At 44.3% G+C, this 23,718-nt stretch overlaps 2 protein-coding genes across 12 annotated transcripts in view; one reads left to right on the top strand and one right to left on the bottom strand.

Moving 5' to 3' along the window:
• The window catches only part of LOC137863315 (high affinity cAMP-specific and IBMX-insensitive 3',5'-cyclic phosphodiesterase 8A-like), a 175,041-nt gene extending 172,558 nt beyond the window's left edge, over nt 1-2,483 (top strand). For 7 of the 9 annotated variants that reach the window (XM_068696363.1, XM_068696362.1, XM_068696364.1 and 4 more), the window contains one exon: nt 1,219-2,483. The gene's annotated coding sequence lies outside the window, so the exon portion shown is untranslated. The remainder of the gene's footprint in view (nt 1-1,218) is intronic. The other 2 variants (XM_068696361.1, XM_068696360.1) reach the window with 2 other exon arrangements.
• Nucleotides 2,345-23,369, bottom strand: FSD2 (fibronectin type III and SPRY domain containing 2). Of its 3 annotated transcripts, none has more exons than XM_068696368.1 (13): nt 23,163-23,369; nt 20,476-21,254; nt 20,299-20,394; nt 19,056-19,289; nt 17,633-17,655; nt 16,520-16,641; nt 15,285-15,440; nt 14,126-14,260; nt 13,531-13,684; nt 12,124-12,257; nt 9,800-9,932; nt 6,051-6,227; nt 2,345-3,806 (listed from the first exon to the last, which is right to left on the bottom strand). In XM_068696368.1, exons 2-13 carry the CDS (start codon nt 21,211-21,213, stop codon nt 3,554-3,556), a joined length of 2,355 nt encoding a protein of 784 aa, XP_068552469.1. In that variant the 5' UTR covers nt 21,214-21,254; nt 23,163-23,369; the 3' UTR covers nt 2,345-3,553. The 3 variants fall into 3 exon arrangements, with proteins under 3 accessions (XP_068552469.1, XP_068552467.1, XP_068552468.1); XM_068696366.1 differs by having other exon boundaries at nt 22,864-23,368; XM_068696367.1 differs by having other exon boundaries at nt 23,175-23,368.
• Nucleotides 23,370-23,718: the final 349 nt, after the last annotated feature.

Raw genomic sequence — 23,718 nt, 5'->3', positions numbered from 1 at the left:
TCTGGTATTTCTGCCCACCATAAAGGGGTTTGGGTGTAACTTGTTCTAAGCCCAAGAGCCTCTGAGCAGCTCCTGCTGCTGCAGCACCTGCAGGACTGTGCAGATCACTGCTGCAGATTGGGGCCAGCCTGTGGGAATCAGGTGGCCAATACCAGAGCTTTAGGCATGAGCCCCCATCCTTCACTGAAGACAGCTTATTCTGTGTGCCAGCAAGAGCATGTAATGAAATGAACAGAAAGAAAAATGCCAACAGGTACCAGGAAGAATGTGTCTCGTGGCACATAACTCATCAAAGACAAAGGCAACTTGTTTTTTAACAGACCTTTGTCCTTTCATGTAGTCTAGTTCAGCAGTGAGCCAGTGTCAGTAGATAGGCCATGGACGAGAAGAGGTTTTGCCTCATCTGAGACCCCTTTCAGTTGACAACTCAACACAGCTCTCCAAGATGAGCACTTTACCCAGGATTCCATCTAAACAGAATACGTTTGGTGTTAGTCTTCTCTGGGGTGCTGTGCAGGACCTGTTAGTGCCTTCTGGCTTTCCGAAGGGACTCCCCTTTTACTCTGAAGCACAGCTTCCAGTTCTGTGCAGGGTTTGGCCCTTAACAGATGTTTGGCACATCTCCCTGTTGGGTTACACAGAAACACGAGGTTGATGTGAACATGCTGAGGGAATGGCCTGAAGCTGCATCAGGGGAGGTTCAGGCTGGGTGTTTGGGAAAGGTTCTTTACTGAGGGGGTGTTTGGGCCCTGGGGCAGGCTCCCCAGGGAACGGGTAACAGCACCCAGCCTGCCAGAGTTCAAGAAGCATTTGGACAACTCCCTCAGACGTTCAGTCTGATTTTTTGGGGTGGTCCTGTGTGGAGCCAGGAATTGGACTCGATGATCCTTGTGGGTCCCTTCCCATTCGGGATATTCCATGGTTCCAGCCTGGGTGCCTTACTGGTCACATCAATAGTCCGTGCAGTGTAAATGGTGGCTTCCTTGTAAAGGACACATACAATGATAATTCACGGTGACAGTTTTAAAAAATTGAAACTGTTCATGCCTTTTGCTTCGCTGAATAAATATTAAGTGACAAGGTTAGGATTCCTAAGAGAGGAGATGCTTGGGTTACAGCTGGCAGGTGAATTTTTTATTAAACAGAAACATGCAAACTCATTTCCTATCCTGTTTTCAGCCTGGCAGCTGATTATTGCTTATTTATTCTTTTTTTCAGGTATTTCTGTTGCTGCCTTAGCAGTCCTGTACCATCCCTGGTGATGCCCACTGAGTCACACTCTGCTAAGCAGGCTGCTCCTGCGATCTTCAGCAGATTCATTGAGCTGGCAACATGATGACAGAGCTGTTTGGTACCTGTAGGTTCCCACTTGCGCGGTGTCCAAGTACTTCATGTTTGACTCATCGAATTTGGCCTTGCAGCACGCCTGTGAGGTGGTTGTGAAGCCCCTGGGACCCAAGTTACGGGGCTCTTTTACCACCTGAGGTGGACAGCTAATCCTGGTGCCAGAACACGGAGTGGTTTGAGCAGCTGGGACAGAAGCTGTTGGTGAGGAGTGGTGTGGTGGGGCTGATCACACCACGACTTAGTACTTCCAGCAGAACCCTTTGGTTCACTGGGCAGTCTGTCTGCAGGAAAGGTGTTCTTGGTGGGTGGGGGGGGTTGGACATCCTAATACCCCTGCTCTGATACTTGTGTGTTTTACTTCCAGATCTCTCTGTAATTGTAAAGAAGATGGTGGCGCTCGGTTTTGGCAGGTAAAAGTAAAACATGCTCCAGCGGGGGGAAGTTGGACCCAGAATCAAGGTATATGTTTTTATCCAAAGGGAAAAAAATAGTGTTAAAACAACTTAGGGTGTGGTGCTATCTCAGCACTGTCAGATGTACACTGTAGCTGCTGTTCTGTGGTACAGCCTTACAACATCAGCAGGCTCACCTGGCCACCTTCTGCCCTGGGCCTTGGTGGTGGTTGCTGGCTGAGTCGCCTGTCTATAGCAGACACACATTGTGCTCACTACAAGAAACAGCAACTGAAATTTCTCTGGACTGCCTCACAGGAGGTGTGACAAGGTAATCATAACAACCCTTTCTGCCTTGGAAATCTGTGACTTCCTGGTAGGCTATGAAGCTATACTTGCATAGTTCAGTGTTGCTAAACCCACCTTCTTTTGTGGCTTGCAAAACAAATCGATACTCAAGAGACTAATCCTGCCGTAGCAGCGTATTCAGCTCCTGTTCACATGTTTTTCTGCAAAGCCTGTTTTGGAGAGACACATTTCTTCTTTCTCTCAGCCAAATAGGAAAGAACAGACAAGCATTTGGCACACAGTTTACACCAAGTCTCTTAAGTTTTGCCAGGCTCTGTTTATTCATGTGGACCCTGTATGTTGTAGGGACTACCTGTTCCTGACTAACCCCTAGAATGGAAATTTCGAACCAATGGTTTTTGTAATGAACGTACAATAAATTTATGGAAAAGCTTCTTTCTGTGTTAGTGAGTCTTGATTGAACTCAGGTAGTTTTGACATCCACAAGTGAGGCTGTTTGGAGCAGGACAGCCTGCTTTAGGGGCAGTGCCTGTCTCGTGTCTGGAAATGAAGTCTGAACAAGGACATTTCAGTTGAGTTCTGGACTGCTACTTCCAGCCTACACTGCAGCCCCTAGGCTTCTGGGACATGGCATCAAAGGTCAAAAGTTCTCAGTGCTGAGGGGGTGGAAAAATCTATGAGTATGCAGGATATACCAAGGCAGGGATGAGCATGGCCATCAAACAAACAAACAAAAAGCTAAAAAAAAAAAAGGTGCTTTAGACTGGCAACCAGTCACTGCAAAACACCTCCGTTTGGTTTTGGTTTTGCTTTTTCCCTGATAAAAAGCATTCTTACAGAATGCTTCTCATTTATTTAAAGTATTTGAGACTAGGGCATGGTTGAGTATTTCAATAAGCTTCACAGTTTCAATCCACTTACTGCGTATGGTATGCACTAACAGTTCACACACAAGGGAGGCGTTTTTGATTATCTCGTGTCACAGACTGTGTAGTGGCGAGAATACTTGATTGTGAGATCAGCTTCATGCTTGGAGTGTTTTCAGCTCTGTCTAGCAGCTGTACAGTGATTATGCATTTTGCTATTTTTGTTTTTCGTTTAATTTTTAGCTCTTCAGCAGACACAGGAGTGGAGTTTACGATTGCTGTGGAATAAGGGAGTTCCCCAAGCATAAATGGGTACGGGGGGAAACAGTAATCCAGTTGCCAGTGCTGCTTGGTAACAGTGTCACTTGTGAGAAGGATGGGAGTCGTTTCAGCCCTCAGTGGTTTGGAGAACAGCTCCAGGATGCTGATGGATCTTCTGACTAATGTTTTTCTACTGAGATCCTGCCTAAGATGAGAGGAATTGTCTAAGGGTTAGGCCTGGGAGCTTGTTTGGGTCAGGGATATTTTGCCATCCTTCTTAGGAGAGAGCTGGTTTATAGGGAGTGTGCCTGAGCAGTTAATGCTGAAAAAGGGCATTTCGCAATGCTATATGTAGGTTTGGCAGCAGAGGAACACAGTTTATGGGAGGGCTGTCCATGGGGGTGCTGCAATGCCAGTACGTATCTGTAGGATACCAGGTGTTTCCAAAGCAAAGCAGGGGTGGACGTAATGCTGGAAGTGTGAATTGAACGTGTAAAGGTGCTGGGCAATATCAGCATTGAAAAATGACAGTCTGTAGTTCTCATAGTCCAGCAGGACGCCAATCCTTGTGGGGGGAATGGTAATTCTGATGTCTGGTGTCATCCCGCTGTGCAGGAATTCATATTTGTGCCTGTAGGCAAGAAGCACAGTCAAATACCGAAGGGTGCCCTGCTTCTCTCAAAGAGAAGCACTTTGTGCACGCAGGTATGTGGCAGGGTGTTCCACTTCACATGTGTGCTATGGACAGTCCCATCCCTCCTGTGTGCCCCTGCCCCATGTTTACTGCCCCTGCCCCTGCGCTGAGCAATGGCTGTTTACCTGCAGGTGAGTGCTGCTTTTCTACACAACCTTATCCCTCAGTGCTCAGATCTGCCTGACCCATGTAACAGGCCTTTACTTCATGTTCCCAGCTGGCTGCAAATGGCTGGGTGGAGACACTTGGGAAAGGATGAGGTCAGAGCATGTTAATTTTTCTCTTCTATTAGGTTTTATCTGAAGTCATCCCTTACTGTCTGAAGGAGCTGTGCTCTTTCAGGCCAGTTAGGCTTGCCCCAGAGCACCACTTGTTGGCTCCTCAGCCTTGCAGCTCCACAGCTGTAGGCCCAGCCAAGGAGAGTTGATGAGGTGACTCAGCCAGGCCCTGCAGTGCTGCCCACTTGCTCCCTGGGGCCTGTGGTACCGAGCCCCCTTTCCTGCCAAAGGCACAGGAACTGGGAACTGCTCACACCCACGTCTGCAGCAGCAATGAGGGAGTGTAATCCCTCGGGCAGAGTCTGACTCAGAGTGTGGCTCGGCATCCTCCAGACTATTTGATTTCATTTTTCAAACCCCGTTCTCTAAATTAACGTTTCTGGCTGCTCTTCCTACAAGACAGCTCCCTCCTCAGCCGGGGGGGTGTAGATGGGGAATTTCCAGCCCTCATTTACTAGAGGGTGACTTCTTTTAATCATGATTCCTGAGCTGTGGATTAATGGAGGCCGTGAAGGTGCACTTGTACATAGGTGCTTTGTCGTGAGGGTAGCCCTCTTCTTCCATATGCAATCACCATTTGAGTAATGCTAAGGTCCTGTAGCAGTTACTCAATCTGCTCTCCCTAGTGTGGCACGCTGCAACCAAAAATATGAGACTTCTATGGGAACGTGTGCCTTTCTGAGCTGAAGTGAGAAGATTTATTCAGCTAAAATGAGTTATCTGGTATTTCACAAGGGCCAGCTTCTTCACTAACCACCTCCTCCACCCACACTGCTCAAACCTGAGAAAATTTCCCTGTAGAGCTGGGTATGACAGTGACTCAAACTGAGCAATGGCCTGGCTCCGCATTCTCTTCCCTGAAGTCCATGCTCATTGCTTCAGAAGAATAAGAGCAAACCTCAATGTACCTCTTAGCTCAATGTAGCAAGCAAATCAAATTAGCCTTCCTGCAGTGTATGGAAGAGTCATTAACCTCAGTGGGTTTAGTCCCTCTCATTAAGCAGCACTTCTCGCTGTGTGGGAGGCAAATGCCAGCACTGTCAAGGACTTTGGTTGTGCAGCAGGCCGATAGCTGGGGAGTTGTGAGCAGCAAGCACCTGGGAGTGTGCTCCCGCCAGCTCAGCTGCATCTAAAACCTCTCTGTGTACCAGCTGGCAAGGACAGGAAGCTTTGGAAGCACGCTGTGCCATCGTTACCATCTGCTGACAGTGTGCATGCTGGGGCTCTCAGGTGGCATCCAAGTGTCCTGTTCAGGGGTCCCAGCACCACGCTGGCAATTCATGCAGGCTGAGTGGTGTTCAGACAGGCGATGGGAGTTACTCAGGGATGCCTGAGGCTTGCTCCTGGGTCCTTCACAGGGTGCCTGAATCTCCCGTGAGATTCTAAGGTGATGATGTTAATTCAGTTGTCATTGTCCAGGGGAGAGCCAGCAGTCCCAGCTGAGGCATAAGGGGCAGCTGGCATTTCTGCGTGCAGGTGTGTCTGTCTGGTACCTCCATGAGGACAGAGGTCAAAACACGGTGCATACAGCTGGGTTTAGCTAGGTTTGTACTTCCTAAGTGGCATGGATCTGTTACTGGCTGTCTTCCCACTGGGGTTTCAGTGACCTATAGCTAACTTCTGTAATGCAGATTCTGTTCAAATTTTTGTTCCTGGGACTGCCTCTTTCAATGTGAGAATGTCATAAAGCAGTAGGATGTGCTTAAAGGTTCCAGTATCCATCCAACACCGCATTACAGTGCCTATGGTGGAATAATCACAGGCCCCTGGTTAAGTGTTTGTCTGGGGCTTTGATGTAAGATCTCCAGCCACCCCTACAGGCCTGAGCTCTCTGCTGCTCTGTCTGCAGGTGTACATGCAGGAGGTGTTGTGTAGGAGACCTGTAGCCTCCAACAGCTCTTACCTTGATGGTGTGATGATGTGCCTCATGCACCAGGATGAGTTGTTTGCCCCCAGATAACCATGCCTTGGAGTGTTTTCAAAAGCCACACCAATTCTGTACTCTGTATCTTCCTCAGCTTCCACCTCCCAGTAATGCTTCCCTGGGAATGGGATCAGACTGCCCAGGATCCCAATGCACCTGTGAGAGACAGGAATATGCTCTGGCAGGAACTCTTTGCAATGCTATTTAAAATGTTTAACTATGTAATATACCTGGATGTTACATATCAATAAATAGTGTTGTTTCCTTAGTGCAGCGCGGATTTTTGATGACAGTGAAGTCCACATGCTGAGGAACTGACAGGTTTCTTTGTGACACCGACCCTATTTTATCTTTGGGCAGCTTTGTATGAATGAATGCCCTGGGCACTTTCAGGACTAGGGAGAATAGCATCCTGTGCTGCCTGGGTTGTCTGGGGAAATTTTTACTTGCTAGAAGAGTGCTCTGGTAAACCCCAGTGTAGTAGGGGAAAAATCTACACGTTTTGTGTTTTCTTCCCAGACAAGCCAGGAAGAAATTTTATGTCACCCTCTATGAGGAATGGAGCACTGTAACAGTGTGAAACTGCTGGGGCAGCTGGGGAGGGGGAGGCCAGCCTGCGCTGTGGGTAGATAAACCACCAAGAATTGAACATGGTAGTAGGGCTTGGAATATGCTTGGGTACCTGGGCAAGTAAATGTTTTGACAGTAGATTTTGGCTTCTATCCTCAAAGGTAGGAACCATAGTCTGCTATCCTTCGTGATAGGAACCATGTAAAACAGATACTTAAAAAAGATGTCTGAGAAAAACTGACAGAGATAACACGCCACAGAGACCCTTCAGCTTGTTTTATGTGAACAGTCTGTAAGTCAAAGGAGTTGGTACCTTTGAAGAGGCAAGTCTGCAAAAACAGTTTCTGAAGCGAGAAAACTGGGCAAAAGGACCCATGTGAAATGCTTCTGAAACACCCCAGCTCAATTTAAGAGGGCAGCATGAGTCCTGTAAGACTACACCCCAGCTTTGCTTCAGAAGAAGTGGATAGTGTATGAACTGTCATTGCTGCATCACAGGGCATAGCACGTTTCAAAACACACCTGAAGATTTGGATGTGGAGTCACAGCCTCTATATTTTTGAGGTAGAATTGTCTAAGGATATAAATTACAGAGGCAAAGGATGTTGCTGGTTGAGTTTCTCTACCTCCAGGTAATACCGAGAAATAACTGCACTCAGCATGCTGAGGGCCTGATGTGTAACAACAGGCACAGCGAGGGTGGGCTGTACTTTGTGCCACCCCAGCAGCAATCATGTAAAGTAAGTGTACAGTTCATTAGAAGTGCATGTGTGTGTCTTGGGAATGGCTTAAAGGCTGCTGAAATTGAGCCTGAGAGAGGCTGTGCTGCTACAGCTCGAAAAGGAATGATGCAAAATGGATGGGCAAACATCTGTGAACAAAATATTACCATAGTAATGAGGGTTGCAAAGCGACCAAGGCAAACCTGAATCAGACTGCAGGAGCTTCTGTGGTTAGGAAGCACATAAGCCTTTTGGAGATCATGTAAACTTTAGTAAGAAGAGTTTGCAATGTAATCTTCTTGTGTGAACGTTAGTCATTTCAACTTGAGGGCTTTTTAATTTTTTTTCACAGCATCTTGGCATGAGTGAGGCTTCTGAGAGTTCACAGTGGCATCAAAAACAGCCTCAGAGTTCAGAATGAGATGAGTGCCAGCTCTGGCTGCTTATGTGAAACATAAAAGCACCCTGTGGAAGGGTGGATAAAATCCCATTTAGGATCATCATGATGACTTTCATGAAGAGAATCTTCTACCTCCTGTCTCTTTCCAACCAAGCCCCCTCGTAACATTGTATGGCAAAAACAGCCTTGCATTTCCATGCAGGGGCTGAGTTGTGAGCACATATTGCCCTGCATCTGCAGTTGCCTGTGCTGCTTATATGTTATTTCTGTGGTGCTGACTGGAAACTGATGCATTTTGGCAAGATAAGGCTCTCACTTTAATGGCAAAGGGCCTAATTCTGTTTTGAAAACAAAATCTGTAGGCCCAAATAATATGAGCTAAGCAAAGAGTTGACCAATTCAGCTATATTTTTCAGCAAGGGATAAGTATTTGTATCCCTCTCTTTTTAGCATTTGCTTTGGTGCATAATACCTGTTTAAATTTAGCTCAAGGTGCCCAACATGTAAGTAGATTTACACATAATTGTGGCTGTCTGCATCTGTAATCCTCTTTGCTAACGTGCATTGACTTCCATGGGATGCTTAAATTCCAAAGATTAACAAGGGAGAGAGATTCCAGCTCACAAAATCAATGACAGCTGCTGAAAGCCCCATTACCGTAGAACTATGGAGTGGGCTGGGTTAGAAGGGACCTTAAAGCCCACCTAATTCCAACCCCTGCCATGGGCAGGGACACCTCCCACTAGACCAAGGTGCTCAAAGCCCCATCCAACCTGGCTTGGTGTCATCTGCATACTTGCTGAGGGTGCACTCCATGGCACTGTCCATGTCACTGACCAAGATGTTAAACAGTGCTGGTCCCCATAATGACCCCTGAGGAACACCCTTCATTGCTGGTCTCCACCTGGACATTGAGCTGTTGACCACAACTCAGTGCAACCACCCAGCCAATTCCTTCCCCACCAAGTGGTCCATCCAGCAAATCTCTCCAATTCAGAGACAAAGATATCATGGGGGACAGTGACAAATGCTTTGCATGAGTCCAAGTAGATGATGTCACTTGCTCGTCCCCTCTCCACCAATGCAGTAGCGGTGTTGTAGAAGGCCAGCGGATTCATCAGGCACAATCTGCCCTCAGTGAAGCCATGTTGGCTATCACCTATCACCTCCTTATTGTCCATGTTCCATCAGACACTTCCTGGAATCTATTTTAAAAATGTCTGTGCTCTGTACTATACAAGCCCCTTTCAAACAAGAGGCTCAGGTGCCCAAAGCACCAATTCTATTTTTTTTTTCTGCCTGTTCTGTAGTATTCACTGTAGTGAACAAGTTTTACATAAGATGCATTGAGTGTCTTCCATTTAACAGAGCTTCATGAAAACAGCTCTCAGATCACAGTGTGAAAATGAGACAAAGGAAGGATGGGCAGACTCATGCACATTATGCTCAAGGCTGCATCACCTTGGCAGCTTGCAGAAGAAGGGGCAGGGGAGAGGGAGCAACAGCCAATACAGAGGAGCAGCTCCTTGAGTCTTGGAAATCTGCAAGTGCTAGATCACTATAATTAAAGAGAGACTAATAATTATGAAGATTATTTTAAGATTTTTAAAGAGTAAATGGATTTTGATTTTTTTTTTTTGGTGATATTTATCTAGGTTCTTTGGGCTTTGTAAGGAATTAAACGGGGAGAAGTTTCAGAAATGAATAGAAGTTGGTACACACATTACACAAAGAGATGGTTTAGGTTAAAATAAGTCTGACTTTCTTAAAGGTATTTTATAGTCCTTTAAAATACCTCTGGATATGTTTACAGTTGTCTAAAATTGAAGACAAACATAATAATTTGTGCAAAAACCAAGATGGTAAAATCTACTACATCGTCTGGAAGTTTTACTTGATCAGTGCCTGGCTTGGAGGTGAGAAGAGCTGCAACACCAGCACACCTTTTTAGTGGAGTTGAATTCAAGGTAGGGGTGTGTGATGGGTGAAGCAGCCACAAACCACACGTTAGTTGCAACTGAAATAATCTTGTGTACCTTGTAAAGCTGTTATCATAGACAGGCAGATCGCACTCCGGGTTTTCCAGTTCATCACAGGCAATTGTAAATCCATCATCCAGGATTGCCAATAAAGGATGGGCTGTGTCCTCATTAAGACAGAAGTAGGTGCCTGCGAGAGAGAAGAATGTTTGAGAACTCCAGCAACTCCTTAAGGCATTATGGTTTGCAGCAAGGGTGTGGGGGAAATGTTAGGATCCACAAAAAGATTAACAGCATTCTGGAAGGAATTTGGCTGACATTGAGAGGACCAGGTTGTCCTGTTTTGAGATTTTTCAAATAAATGGGTGTTAAAGGAGCAACTCACAGCTTAACACTGTTAAGTTACAGCTTTGTGAAAAGCAGAAAGTGGGCCTTAGCCTAGTTTTAAATCCAGCCAAGGCTCAAAGCTGCAGGCATTTCGCAGGAAGCAGCTATTCAAAGATGACAGCTCCTTCCTGCAACAGACTGTCCAATTCCGTCATCTTCCCCAGAGCAGAAGTGATATATTTTTAATCACTGAAAGAAGAAGGGAGAGGTTTAAAGCCCTCTCCATGGCGCCACTCTTCTATATACATGTAAATGCTGGGCACACCAAAGAGAAGGGATGACTACAAAGGTGCCACACGCAGCACCCCAGCGTGGGGCTTATTCCCCCAGGGCCACCCAGTTCAGCCTCCTGTCTTCATGGAGCGCAGGCTGGATGCAACTGATGCTAACAGCCCTCTGAGAGCCTTCCCCAGTGGGGGACTGCTGCAAAAGCTGCTACAACGCCCCCAGCAGTGTGTACCCCCTTCTGTCCAGGAGTTGTGAGGCCTGGGAGAGAGCTGCCTGACCGGCGCAACAAGCGTCCCTCGTGCTTCAGCAGCTCCTCCCCAGAGCAGCCCTCAGAGAGGCAGGTCGGCTACACCAGCCTGAGATGAAAGCACTTCTGCCTCGCCACCTTTGGAGATGTCATGAGGCATGTCTGGCACACGGTGCTCGGCTGAGCAGGCACCGGGGCTGCTGTAGTAGTTTGTGTTTGTGCATCAGCCCCAGCAAGGAGGAACCAAAGGTCATTCCCAGCGCTGGAGGTGAGCGCTTGCAGCTGACAGAACAATTTGCATCGGCTGTTTACATAATGTAGGCTCTGAGAAGATAAATCTCTCTGTGCTAATCCCAAATTAAATCATTATAATCAAAGTGCAGTTACTTCAAAGCAAATACAACACAAACAATGACAGCACAATTATAGGCATGTGCTGCTGAATACAGACATGCTGTGCTAGCAAAAATTGTAATCTCAAATACTGAGTTTGATTTGAGTAGCTGAAATAGACGCAAACAATAGTCGCAGGAGTCCTCCTCCCTGGGGATGTAACAGTGACTGCTTCTTTTCTGGGGTGTCACCAACGTGTAGCAGGCAGATGTGTAACTGACATGCAGCCAGAGCTGTGTTAAAGCCTGTTCAGGGACTAATGTCTTGCATGGGTGTGTGGTCAGCCTGCTGAATAAGCAAAATTTGCAAATCTCTCACATGAGGTAAGTGCAGAAGAGAGACAGGTGTGGTGTGAGTGCATTTGTGAATGACATGGGAGGTTTGAGACAGCCCAGCAAAGTTGCAGCATTGTTATAGCTGTGTTAAAGATGAAAATGGGTGTCTGTAATTATAAGGCACTAAAATGAGCTCTGATTAGAGGTTGGGAAGTGAAAGGGCTTCCAAATTCCCCTTGGCAGAGAAGCTTAATGCTTGTCCAGTGGGGCACTATGAGCAGAGAGGATAATACAATACTGTGACAGTTACCTGAAACCAAAACTTTCAGCTGAAAGCTGGACTATCTTTTTCCAACAAATAAATACATCAGCCTTCAGAGCTTCCCCCAGCCAAGCAGGAGATGTGCTAATATAGACACAGGAAGGTTTCACATACCTACATTACTCTGGAAAGTGCTGACTGCCTCAGTTATACCTTCCAGCAGCAGCATTCAAGGTAATCTCCAAAGTAAACTGAAATCACACCTCAGCTGTCTTCCCTAGTGTGTCAGTTCTTGGCAAGCTGGTGATATCTGGGGACACCGGGCTGATTTACTCCTTAAAAATGTTTAGAAATTAGAAATTTTCTTCTCAAACGAAGTGGGCAAAAAAAATGTTTTTGAATAACAGAGCTAAAGCAATGCACTTATTGTTACAAAAAGACTTTTTTCATTTCTAAAATGTTACCAGATGTGTAATTAGATGTAAGAGATTAGGACCTGATCCAGGCACCATTGGAGCCAGCAGGAAGCTTTCTGTTGGGATAATAGATGCTATGGTAAGCTGCGGGAGTTATCCAAGCTGTACAGTACCTGTGGTGTGTATCAGGACAGGCTCACTGCTTTCACTGGAACCACCCAGGTTTAAGGCTCTAACACAGATGCGATAGCTTTGTATTGGCTGGAGGTGAATTAGGACTTCACAGTTAGGAATCCCAACAATAGATCTATAGAAAATAAATCCGAGGAAAATGACAGGGTAGAGAACAAAGGTGGGCCTTTTAGATTATTTTTCTGAACAACAGAGAAGAAATTACATGATCAGCTTCTCTTATAACCTTCAACAAGATTTCAGGTTTACTAGTAAGTTGCCAGAGGTAAGAGAGACTGAGATTTTTACATTTGTTTCTATGCTTTTCCCCATGCCCTGTATATTCATTTTCCATTAACAATTATACAATTAAGTTTACTGAAATGAATGTTTATAAAGGTAAATTCTACAAAAGTAAAACAAATTTTAAGTTTGCTTCTTGTAAGTTGTCAAATCCAGTTCCTAACAGAAGTTGCTGCCAAAACAGAGGTCAGGGAGAAAATATTATCTCATTTGACTGCTCACAAGTAGGCATCATAACTTGAATTTTTATATGTAAGCTTCATATGGAAAGATATTTCTGCAACTCTAAAATGGGAAATGTCCTTAAACCATTTCCAGCAGAGAGTAAAATTGAAAAAATACCACAGGCTGTTCATGGATAGTGTGCAAACACAGAAATCAAATTCTTTGAAATAATTTGTTATGAAATATTCCCACAACCATCACTCACAATTGCATCTAATTATTTAAATTCCATTTAAATTTTCCATATACTTAATGGATGAACTAACACATGCAGCTTGTTTTTCAGGGAGAGAGAGGGTATTTCAATGCCATTGTAACAGAGCTAGACTTTTGTGATAGGATTTTATGACTTTATGTATTTCTTCCTTTTGGCTGGGCTAAGTCATAGTGAAAAAAGGAAGAGCAGATTCACAGGTGTATTCTTTCACCATACCCTGAGATACTGGCATGCAGTGCTAACCCAGCTGCTTATTCCTTGCAGTGCCACTCTGGAACCTCCAAAGCCAAGTAGTTTGGGGCTGACGTTAGTCCAATAATTTTTTTAAGAATCAAAAGCTTGAATATGTGTGCCTGATCCAGTTTCTGATAATGTCAATACAGGTATTTCCTAATCACAAGGGGTAGGGAGATATTCTACTCCCTACCCCAGGCAAATCAAATCATGGGCTACTAAAATGCTTCATGTGGCACAAATCATTTCTTATCCCTGTATGGTCCACAGTTCCCCAGAGGTTGTTCTGCACATACTTGGGCTTGCACTTTTCTGAATGCATTGGCTTAGGCTTTTGACCAAAGGGTCCTTTCTTACTGCTACCTGGTGTCACATGACTTTAAATGGTTTCATCTCTACATGTTGTGAACTTGATAGAATAGTGACTCACTCAGTAATAGTGTCATCATTTTCTTCATCTGTCAGCTTGGACAATTCAACCATGTAGGAATCAACAGGGTTAATATCTCTAGATTCCCAGCACACCAGTGCTGCATTTTCACAGCTTCGTATCTTTTTACTCTTAATTATAGGTGGTGAAGGAGCTAAAAAGTAGGCAAAAGAGCAATTTAAGAAATTGCTTGAAGGTGTTTGCAACAAGCATGCTTGAAAGAATTTTAAAACATAGAGCAAAGTTGTTTACTCAATATTACACGGTTAAAGAAAGCTGCTTCCCCAGTGGACAATAAACAGCAGGCAGGGTGTTTAACAGTACTATTCAAAAACTTCATTTGGACTATAAAGATTCCAAGATAATTAGTCAGAAAAGGGATGTATAACTTGTCTCTGTGCATGCTCTTCTTCTTTCTATCATTGTTTTTATCTTTGCCATAAAGGTTCATCCCTTCTCTGCTCTAAGATGTCAAAGATCTCTGGAATGAGTGTTTCAAGGTCTCACTCTGACCTGCATTACTGACATAAAGTCCAAGGACTACGGTGAATTTCACTACGAAGATCCCATAGTCATATGAGCAAAATACATTTACCTGTTACATAAACAGCTCTTTCACTTGGTGGACTGATGCCAGAAGCATTTAAAGCACTGACCCAAAACTCGTATTGTGTATTTGGCAACAGATTAGTAATGGTGCAGTAAGTTTCTTTGACTTTTAGCATATGCTCTGAAATGGAAAAAACAAAGTATTTAGTGTCATTACATGGTTACCCGCCCTTCCCCAAGGCCTCCTCAAATAATGGGAGTTGCAGTTTATTGCTTTGTGTGATGAGTTCAAGAGCTCCTTTGCTCCCTACCCTTTGACTAGGCTGCTTCACCTAAGAACTGACAAATTGGATAATGCATCAGCTTCTGTAGGAGCAACATCACTCAGGAAAAAAACAAACAAACAAACAAACAGAAAGGTATGTCAACCACCCATCACTGATATTTTTTTTTTAAAGACCCTGCACATTACCACTCTGGGGATGCTATCCATTCAGCTCTCCCCAGCAGCGGGACAAGAGCTGAAGCAATTTCAATACTATTTTTTTCATTTTTTGTTTTATAAAATTTGGACAGTTCTGCTTTTCTTTCTGAACTGGCCATTTGGCACTGTATAGGCTTCCACTTGAATCTGAGAAGTGTCTGGGTGTTTGCAGTAAAGGTTCTGAAACATTACTATTAGAAAATGCAGTTTTATCATAAAGCTGAGACATTTTAGAATGGTTCTGTGGTTCTTCTTTGGGTGTGTGGGTGTTGGGGAGTTGCTACCTATTATTAGCATTGAGATAAACTGTAAAATGACTGTGGGGGTTTAAGTGGGCGTGCCGATAATAGGATGATTTGCTTTCTAAAAATACCGTGCTTTGCAGTGGATGCGGTGTATGTGTCTGCTGCAGTGTCTGCCCCTCAGGAAAGGAAATGCTTCTGTTGGGACCTGACTGCATCCACTGCCCCTCCTTCCCACTCCTGCTATCCCAGCTGCTCCCATGATCCTGTCTTTGCTCCTGTGATGGGTCCTGATGCAGCTGGCAGCATGACAGACCTGGCAGGGAAAGTGTAACAAAGCTGGAAGCAGGAGCTGTGGTGGCACATACGACATTTTGTTGGCAGAGTAGCTGCTGAAGGGGCACTGATTGCCACTTTGGAACAAGCTGTTTTTGCCAGTGGGGACCAAGGTTTTCCCCTCGGGTCTCAGCCTCCTTTACCTGCTTGCTCGTCACCGTGCCTCTCATTGCTCACTGGTTTGTAGCACAGCTGGTAGCACTCGACAGTGTCATCTGAGAAGAGGCCCCAGCAAACTCTCAGTGAGGTGCCAGTCGCTGCATTGGGAGCCTGGGGATTGATCACAGGGGCACAAGGAGCTACAGAGAGAAAAATAGATCGGTTTTTGAATGTATGTGAAGCATGATCTGTTGCTGACAAGCAAACACTTCTCCTCCCACAAAAGCATAAACACAAAGCCTAGGCATTGAGTGGAGTCATGTTCCTCTCACATGGAGAAGAGTTAGGAGCTGACCCAGTAAATAGCTGGAGATGAGAATCAGGTCTCTGGTGTACAAACTCTTCTTTCTTCAAATCAAAATCGGAACAACAAAACAACAAAAACCTCAGCTCACTCCTCTGTAAACTTCACCACCCCATCTCTGAGAGCTGCTGTTCCCCAGCCAGCTAGTACAGCCCTGCAAGAGCAGCATCCAACACGCACTGCACTCCTGGGGGCCAGCCCTGCTGCTGAAGAGCCTCGAGAGGAAAGACAAATGAAAAGCTGTCCAACAGAGTGTCAGCAGCACAAGCAAGCAAGTGGTAAATGCTGTTTTCCTTTTAAAAACCACTGTGTATGGGCAGGAAAAAAATGCATATTGTCTGATTATTTCTGACTATTTGTGGTGTGCCAGAAAAAGTTTACTCTCTCATTTTTATTTTTATTAATTTATTTTTTTTATCATTAGGAATTTATTTGGATTTTGCTTTGTTTCCTGTGGGTGACAGGAAAACATTTACTAAATAGCAGAGGAACAAAGTGCTGAAATCTAGTTATTGAGAGAAGCTGGAAAGATTGTTTGATTGGTATTGTTCTGGTATCCCCCTGTGCTTTATTCAAGTAACTACAAGGAAAGACAAGTTATCACCACCTCACCATGCCTGACCCATCATCAAAAAGGTGGGTGGCTTTGTGAGTCTTCCAGGAAATCATCCAGCAAAAGCAGGGAACTAGAAAGTTCTGGTAATTTTATACTAAAAACAAGTGAAAAAAAATACAGAAATAGCTTCCAGAGTCTCTGCATATATAGGAAAACTAAAAATATCTAGAGGGCAAGTTAGGGAGAAGCTAACTCTGCCTTTGCAGTTCTCCTTTAAAAGAAGTGATGGGCTTCTGTTTAATACATATACTTGATTGAATGTAAACAGGTCTTAAATAATAATCAGATAGGAAGAGTACCTGGAATAGTATTAATGGAGTTCATTAGTTGTTCAACTTCTGAGAAATCTATCTTGCGCTCTTCAAAGTCTGGCAGTGTTGAAAGCTCTAAATCCACTTCTTTCCTTAAGAATTCTTCCAGTCTATAAATATTAAAAAAAAAAAAAAAAGTCTAATTGGGAGTACCATGGTATTGGAGATACCATTCTATGATATCTATTGTTTAGAGGAAAAGAACAGCAAGCTCTAAATTAACAGCTGTTTCCTTAAGACAATGTTTCCATAGCTGTTTAAAGCTCAGCCTTCCCATGCCCTTTGCTTGGGTGTGTGGCCACATCAGATCAGTGTCCAAGATGCCAAACGCAAGCAGCTGGATGCAGACGGGACTGAGAGACCATGCTTTGTGTGGCCTGTGCTGCCACGGAGCAGGTGCGTGGGGTTTCCCCTAGCACCCCCCTGCAGGATACAAGCCATTAGCTCCTTGGCTTTCATCTAGTTTTTTAGAATTGATGACTGTTACTAATCAGGATCTCATGGTTTTAGGTGTTGTAACTTTGAAACAAAGGAGTATCTTTTCTGTATGTTTTCAAAATGGATGCCAAACAATTTAAATATGTATATATATATATATATATATAATGCAAATTATGTAGTCTTGCTTAAGATTTCTTCCAATTGCTTCAACATCTTTCATGATCTGCCTTGAGCACTCACAGCTTGACTTTCTACCCCTCTGTATTAATGCATAAATTAGCTTGTTAGTAATCTATTTAGGGAGATTGGTTTTAGGCAGATTTATATCCAGGGCCTTTCTTTCAAGATCTTTAGGAATCCTGTTTTTCAGTCATTGAAATTGGTTCCTTATGACTCAGCTGAAAACAGTGATTTATTCATGCTCTAACTCTCCTTCTGAGTTTTTCTGGAATTGGCTCAAAACTAGTTTTGAGCGTTAAACTTCCTAAAGCAACTTGTCTTGCAGCAGTTTAGACAAGAAATACTAACGGTTTCCATAGCTCTAGTAGCTTAGGTAAAATCTGTGTGCCTGAATGGAATATAGAACATGCAAATGTCTGCAATAACAGCTCCAATTAGCAGGAAGAAATGTGACACAAAAATCCCAAACTGTGATACTACCTGTCAACCATGGTTACTGCTGCCTGTAGAAAAAAAGAGAGTGTGTGTTAAAGACAGAAAAGATGTATTTCTTGCATCAGGCCAGAGAAGACTACATCGTGCTGCTGACCTGTCTTATATGTCCCAAATGCAGCCCTTGGGGCGAGCTAATTGGCCCTCGCACAGCTCTAGGAGCAAAGCTTTCTGTAACAGCCCATTCAAATGGACAGGTCATGGGGCATTTCCAGTAAGATAACACGCAGCATCAGGCAGGGAGCAGCATCTGCCCAGCTAGGCTCTAGACTCTCTTCCTCAATTGTCCAAAGTGCCAGAAGAATTTTCACAAACAGAAGCCGACAATGGTTGGTGAAAATAACTTTGTGAACATTGTCTGTATTGGAGGTAGTCTGAGCATTCCTACCATAATTTACCCAATCCAAGGGCCACACTGGGAACATCCCAAGAGACCAAAGGCCAGCACTGATTGCAGTCAGTGTGGCAAAGAGTGGCCTGGAAGACAGCCATACAGCCCCTGGAAGACCTAAGCAGCTGAGAGCTCATGAGCAAGAGCTATTCACCACTTGGTGCTATGCTGGGGAGAGGACCCTCAGCCCCACCCCCCAAAAGATTGGAACAGTGGTTATTATGGATGATGTAGAGCTGTTTACGAGATAAGGAGAAAATAAAGTTATTCCCAGAGCTGCAGAGGAATGGAAAAGTCAGCTCATGAAAAGAGTTCATCAGGTTGGACTGCCCATGCAAGTCCTTCCATTGGAACAGACAGGAGGTGTTTGAGCGCTTCATTTACTGTCCAGTTCAGAAGTTGCTGTAACTTTGCTATAGAAATACTCCCACTCACCTGAGTTACTGGACAGCTTACATTAGAGCAATCATTCATCAGTAGTGAATTTTTTTCCCCCTATTATTTTTCTACCTTTTAAGAGAAATAACTCTCGACACCTCCTCAACAGTGGGATTCATCCATCACTTTGCAGGAGCTCATAATGTATTTAGTTTGGAGCCTCCTGTTCAGCTGAGCTGTCCAAAAAAATTAGCAAAGAAAAGAAACATCTTCCAAAGTGGATGCATCAGCCTGCTTCCTGTGAGCCCAAGACAGAGCAAGGGAGCTGAGCCTGCGTGGGGCAATGAACACTGCTAAGTGTTTCCACAGTTTTCTGAGGCAAGTTTTTTAGAGCTATCTTCTCTCTGAATCCCAGCAAGACTCCTAAATCATTGCATATCCAAATGACAAATTTCTGTTGCCACTGCATTTTTGGCCCCATTGTGTTTTCCCACCAAGTCAATGCCCCCATGCCAAGCACCTAGAGCAGTGACAGCATGCAGACTGGGAACCCCAAATACTCTCTAGCAATAAAGTTGCTGTAGACTACCTGCAAGCAGCAAAAAGCACTTAGAAGGGGCCTTGACAATCAAAGCTCTTTACCTTCATAAAATTGGCTTTGTCATTTTCCAGGTAAAGCTCCTGGGTAGTGTCTGTCAGCTCCTTACAGGTGTCAAGATGTTCCCCACAGCTGACGAGCTGCCCATATAATGCTTCCAGCTTCTGCCTCTTCTCTTCCCCCAGAGCTTCCAACTGTTCTTCATACTTCTGAGCAAGCACTTGCACTGCATCGTTGTAATGCACCTCGAAGTTCTGCTCCTGCCTCCCAAAATTCTCCTGCAAGGCATTTGGGGTTTTGTTCCTCAGCATCAGACCTGATCCGTAACTCAGCCAATTAAAAATGTTTCTCAGGCCTGCCTAAAATTCTCCTTGACAGTGATGCAATGCCAGTACACAGAAGATGTTATTTGACTAACTTGCATTTTAAGTGTTCATTCTAATATTTCTCCCCCGCTGAGGCACAAGCGTGTTGGATTTGGTTCCAGACATGATAAGAGCATCAGAAATTATAATAAAAACAATGATGCAAAGCAACTGTCTCCAACCTAAGCCTAGGGAGCACAACTTGGGCTAGATCCTAGCCCTAATCTCTCCAGGATTTCTACCTACACAACCAAGCAAATCCTTCCGCTAATGAAACCATGGCAACCCAGTGGGATCCATGGATTCACTGTGGGGGATCTGAGCAGTTAATGCTGGTATCTTCACTTGCTGCTGGAGAAAGCACTAGGAAGGAAGATTTAAGGAGCAGGCAAGGCTTTATTGTCAGCAGCTGCCCACTGCTCAGGCACTGTTGTCCTTCTGTGCCACATGCAGCAGAGAAAAGACAGTAGGTGCCTTGAGTTACAGCTTCAATCTGACTTGCTACCAGCTGGACCCCTTCCCCCAGGGCCAAGTTGACATGAGCCAAGCAGGAGCACAACCCCTGAAGTGCTGTATCTTGAAGCAGCTGGTCCAAGGGTTTGCCTGGATCTGTAAATGAAACCGAGTGAGCACAAAGAGTATGCTGTGGATGGATTGGCCACTTCAAATTAAGACAACCTGGGTGGGTATGGCTTTATTTCTGAAAGCAAGTTTCGTGCAAAGGTTTAATGTGGTTTTACCAGCCCACTTAAAAAAACAATTACAATGAATTTTTCAGAGTACCTCAGTCTAGGCAAACCCCAAGATAACTCTGAGTTCTGGTACTCTAATTACTTACCCCTCTAACAACTGAATACTGTGACTCTGTCAAAACAGTTCCAACCCCAGTACCAAAGCATTAGCCTGAGGAGAAATGCCTTACCTCTACAGTGATGAAGATCTCTTCCAAGTGACTGGCAAAGTTTTCTATCTGAGCAATCTGTTCTTCCAATTTGCACATGTTTTTATGAATCTCCTCCTACCAGAAAAACCCGGCATGAGTCTCAGCATATCCAAACACTGTTTTAGAGGCACCACAGCACACTTGCTCTATTCTTACCTTCTCGCTTTCCACGGCATTGGAGAGCTGAGCCACCTCATGGTCCCTGTGCTCACCAAACAGTTTGTCAAAGGCCCGGATTGGCATCTTGCAGGTAGAGCAAAAAACATCTGCTGTTTCCTCCTCCTCGCTGACTGCCTGGCTGCTCCGTTCATCTGACATGCCTCCGCTGCTAAGCCCCTCTCTGGACCACGTGTGGCTCTCAGCGTCATCCTCTGCTCTGGCTTTGCTCTGATCTTCATCTGGAGAAGCCTCGCCAGGAAGTCCCTGTTGCTTTGTACTTTGATCTTTCACTGGAGAGCTGCTTTTTGATGCACTGTATACAGAGCCTTGCGATCCTGCTTTTTGTGTGTGAGCTGGTGGCCATCTTCTCTCCACCGTCTGCGGATGTCCTTCAAGAAGCTCAAGCTCTTTTTCTTTATCCTCATCAAGTCCATACATCTTGGCCAGCTCTGCAACCTCCTTTTCCAAGTCATATCCAGCTTCTTGTGAGTGCTGAATTTTTTCACTGCTCAGAGCAGGTTCCTTTCTGCTATTCCCCCGAGATCTGTCTGCTTGACCGGATGGCTCCTCGGGAAAGATATCAAACCTTTCCTTTGATCCGTAAAGATCCATGTGATAAAATATCAAGCCTTCAGCCTCAGTCTCACTAGAATCTGCAGTTGGTGGGGAACCTGACTGATCAGGCAGCTGGCCACTACTTTCATACTGTCTCACCCTGCCAGATCTGGCTGACATTGGTATCCTCAGTGAGGCTTTTGAGATGATGACTCTCAGCCCTGTAATAGAAAAGAAAGATCCTTAGCTACATACTTTGATTTCAAGCATGAGTTTTTCTTACTTAAAAATGTATAGATGGAATAGGTTTGTACGAGGACTGCTCAGGGCCTGGAAGTATTCATGGGAAAAAACAAAGCTGGTAGCGTCATTTCCTATCAGGATGCTTTGCTTTTCTTGCCTCTGTGTCTTTGGTGTGTATCTTCTGTCTTCTGAGTGGCTCATCTGTGACCCTGACATCCAATTTCCAAACTGTGGAGTAGTCCTGTCTTCAGCTCAGCACTGCGACTGTGCTTCAGGTATCTTGTGCAGTTCACCCTTCTGTTTACCCTTCAGCTGCTGGCAAGCACTGTCACTGTACTGTCACTCAGGCATCCTGTAGGAAGCCCTCTCTTGTGACCCATAATACATTAGCAAATGACCTGAAAAACCCTGTTCTCAATTTTTCAAGTGATCATTCTTGAAATTGAAACTTGACATTTCTTTCAACTTTATTCTGACTCCAGGTCTCCAAACCTTTCTAGAAAACAGGGATACATACTGACCTTTGGGGGTTCGCAGGTGTGATTTTTTTTTTTTTTTTTTTTCACATAAAAGAAGTTCACAGAAAAAGATCAGTGATGATCCCCTCAATAAAGCATAGAGTTATTAGGAAGCAAGGCAGGCCATTGACCCTTGAATTGAGAGAAGTTTGCTCTGACCCGGAGCTTGCACACTTTATCCATCCCATGCAACGTGGGAGGTGTGAAAAGAGCACATGGATGTGAAATATCAAGCTGTATGATAAAGCAGATGCATGTGGGACAACAGGTATGCAGCCAATCTTAATGCTGACTCCCCAAGCCCACTCCTTCCCACCCTCCCACTATTAATAATAGCACATGAAATAATGCTAGTACAGGGAGACCACCTGGTGCTCTGTCAGCTGCAGTGTTCCCACAGCTCTCCACTGCTCAACAAAATCGTGGATACAAAACTGCTCAGGTCCATTTTCCTAGGAATTTGCTACTACAATCAACAGAGTTCACGGAAATGCTTCAGCCAAATATTGAGGAATCTATAGTTATACCTATTTCTAACTCAGTGAAACAGATACAAGCTTTGAAACCACTTTCTCACAGAAAATAAAAAATATAAAAGTTCAGTCACTCAACAAGGTTATCAGTGCTTCTGCAGCTTTCACATAAGCTTTGCTTTCAAACTACTTTTCACTGTCTGTATAGTTTCAAGTACTTGGTATCACCTCAAATTTATTTAATCAATATTTTACTAATATTCATGAGGATAACAGAGCTAACAAAGTCAACAAATTTAGTGACTTATTAGAAAGCAACTTTTTGAACTGGTGAAAAATGGTAAGAAACTTCCCATTCCCCAGTTTGATATCAATGACTGAAAACAGTCCAGCCTCCTGGGGCTGTAAGAAAGCACACAAAGACGTTCACCATTCTCTTCTAGCACTGCAAACATGAATGTGAATTCTAGAGCTAGCAATATCTTACTGGAGACAAAAACATTGAAGTTATGCAGAAATACTATTTATGGTAAAGATGATAAAGTAAATCATGCAAATTCTAACATATTGAAGAGAGAAAATATCTTGAAACATACCAGAAAATGTTGTCTGGCTCCCCGAAAGACTATTTTTCCCATAATGGTAACAATAAGGCTTCCCTTAGAAGCTACTACTAACTAGAAAAGTGAATTAGCAAATATTTTTCCTACCAAAATGAAATTAAATTAGATAAATTAGAATGAGCATAATTAAGCTTGTCTGGAACCCTGCTGCCGAAATAAGATTTTCAGATTATGTGTTTGCTCAGTTTACAGAGACAGATACAATTACAGTGAAGAATGTTTAAGTCCGTCACCGTCAATTATCAGAAATATACAGCAAACAATGTTACTACCTAAAAACTTGCCTTCTATCTTAAGACGTCATAAATTCTTCTGATAGCTCAGATGACATCAAACTTCCCATTTATTTCCCCTAGTAAAAATTAATTCACACAAACGCAATTCCCTGCCACTTTCCTATGACTGCAGTTGGAAGACTTATTGCAGTAACCCTAGACCGCCTCTTTCCTCAGATAGGGACATGCCAGCAGTGAGCAATGGCACAAATATAGATGTGCCCCCGCTGTCCTTCAGCAGCATGCTACTTGAGTGTCACCAGGGTGAATGTCATCTACTGAGAAAAGGCTCTGAAGGTTCCGTGTGATTCCTGGACCTGGAGTACTTGGAACATTTGTACACACCCCTTGCTAAAGCCAGAGCACCCTCTCAGTTTCTGAGCTGGTATTAATAAACCCAGCAGAGTGCAGTCACTGACTCTAGATGTGATTTCCAAGGCTGTGGTTCTAGGCAGGTTGTCTTGTGTCAGATACACAGACTGTGCACTCTGCACAAACCAGCTCAAATTGATAGATGCATGCATACAGCATTGCTGAACAGTTACACGTAAAT

The sequence above is a fragment of the Anas acuta genome, chromosome 12 (genome assembly GCF_963932015.1).
Source record: "Anas acuta chromosome 12, bAnaAcu1.1, whole genome shotgun sequence".
Taxonomy (NCBI): domain Eukaryota; kingdom Metazoa; phylum Chordata; class Aves; order Anseriformes; family Anatidae; genus Anas; species Anas acuta.
The sequence above is the reverse complement of the archived record's forward strand: the minus strand, read 5'-3'. Positions and strand labels throughout refer to the sequence as shown.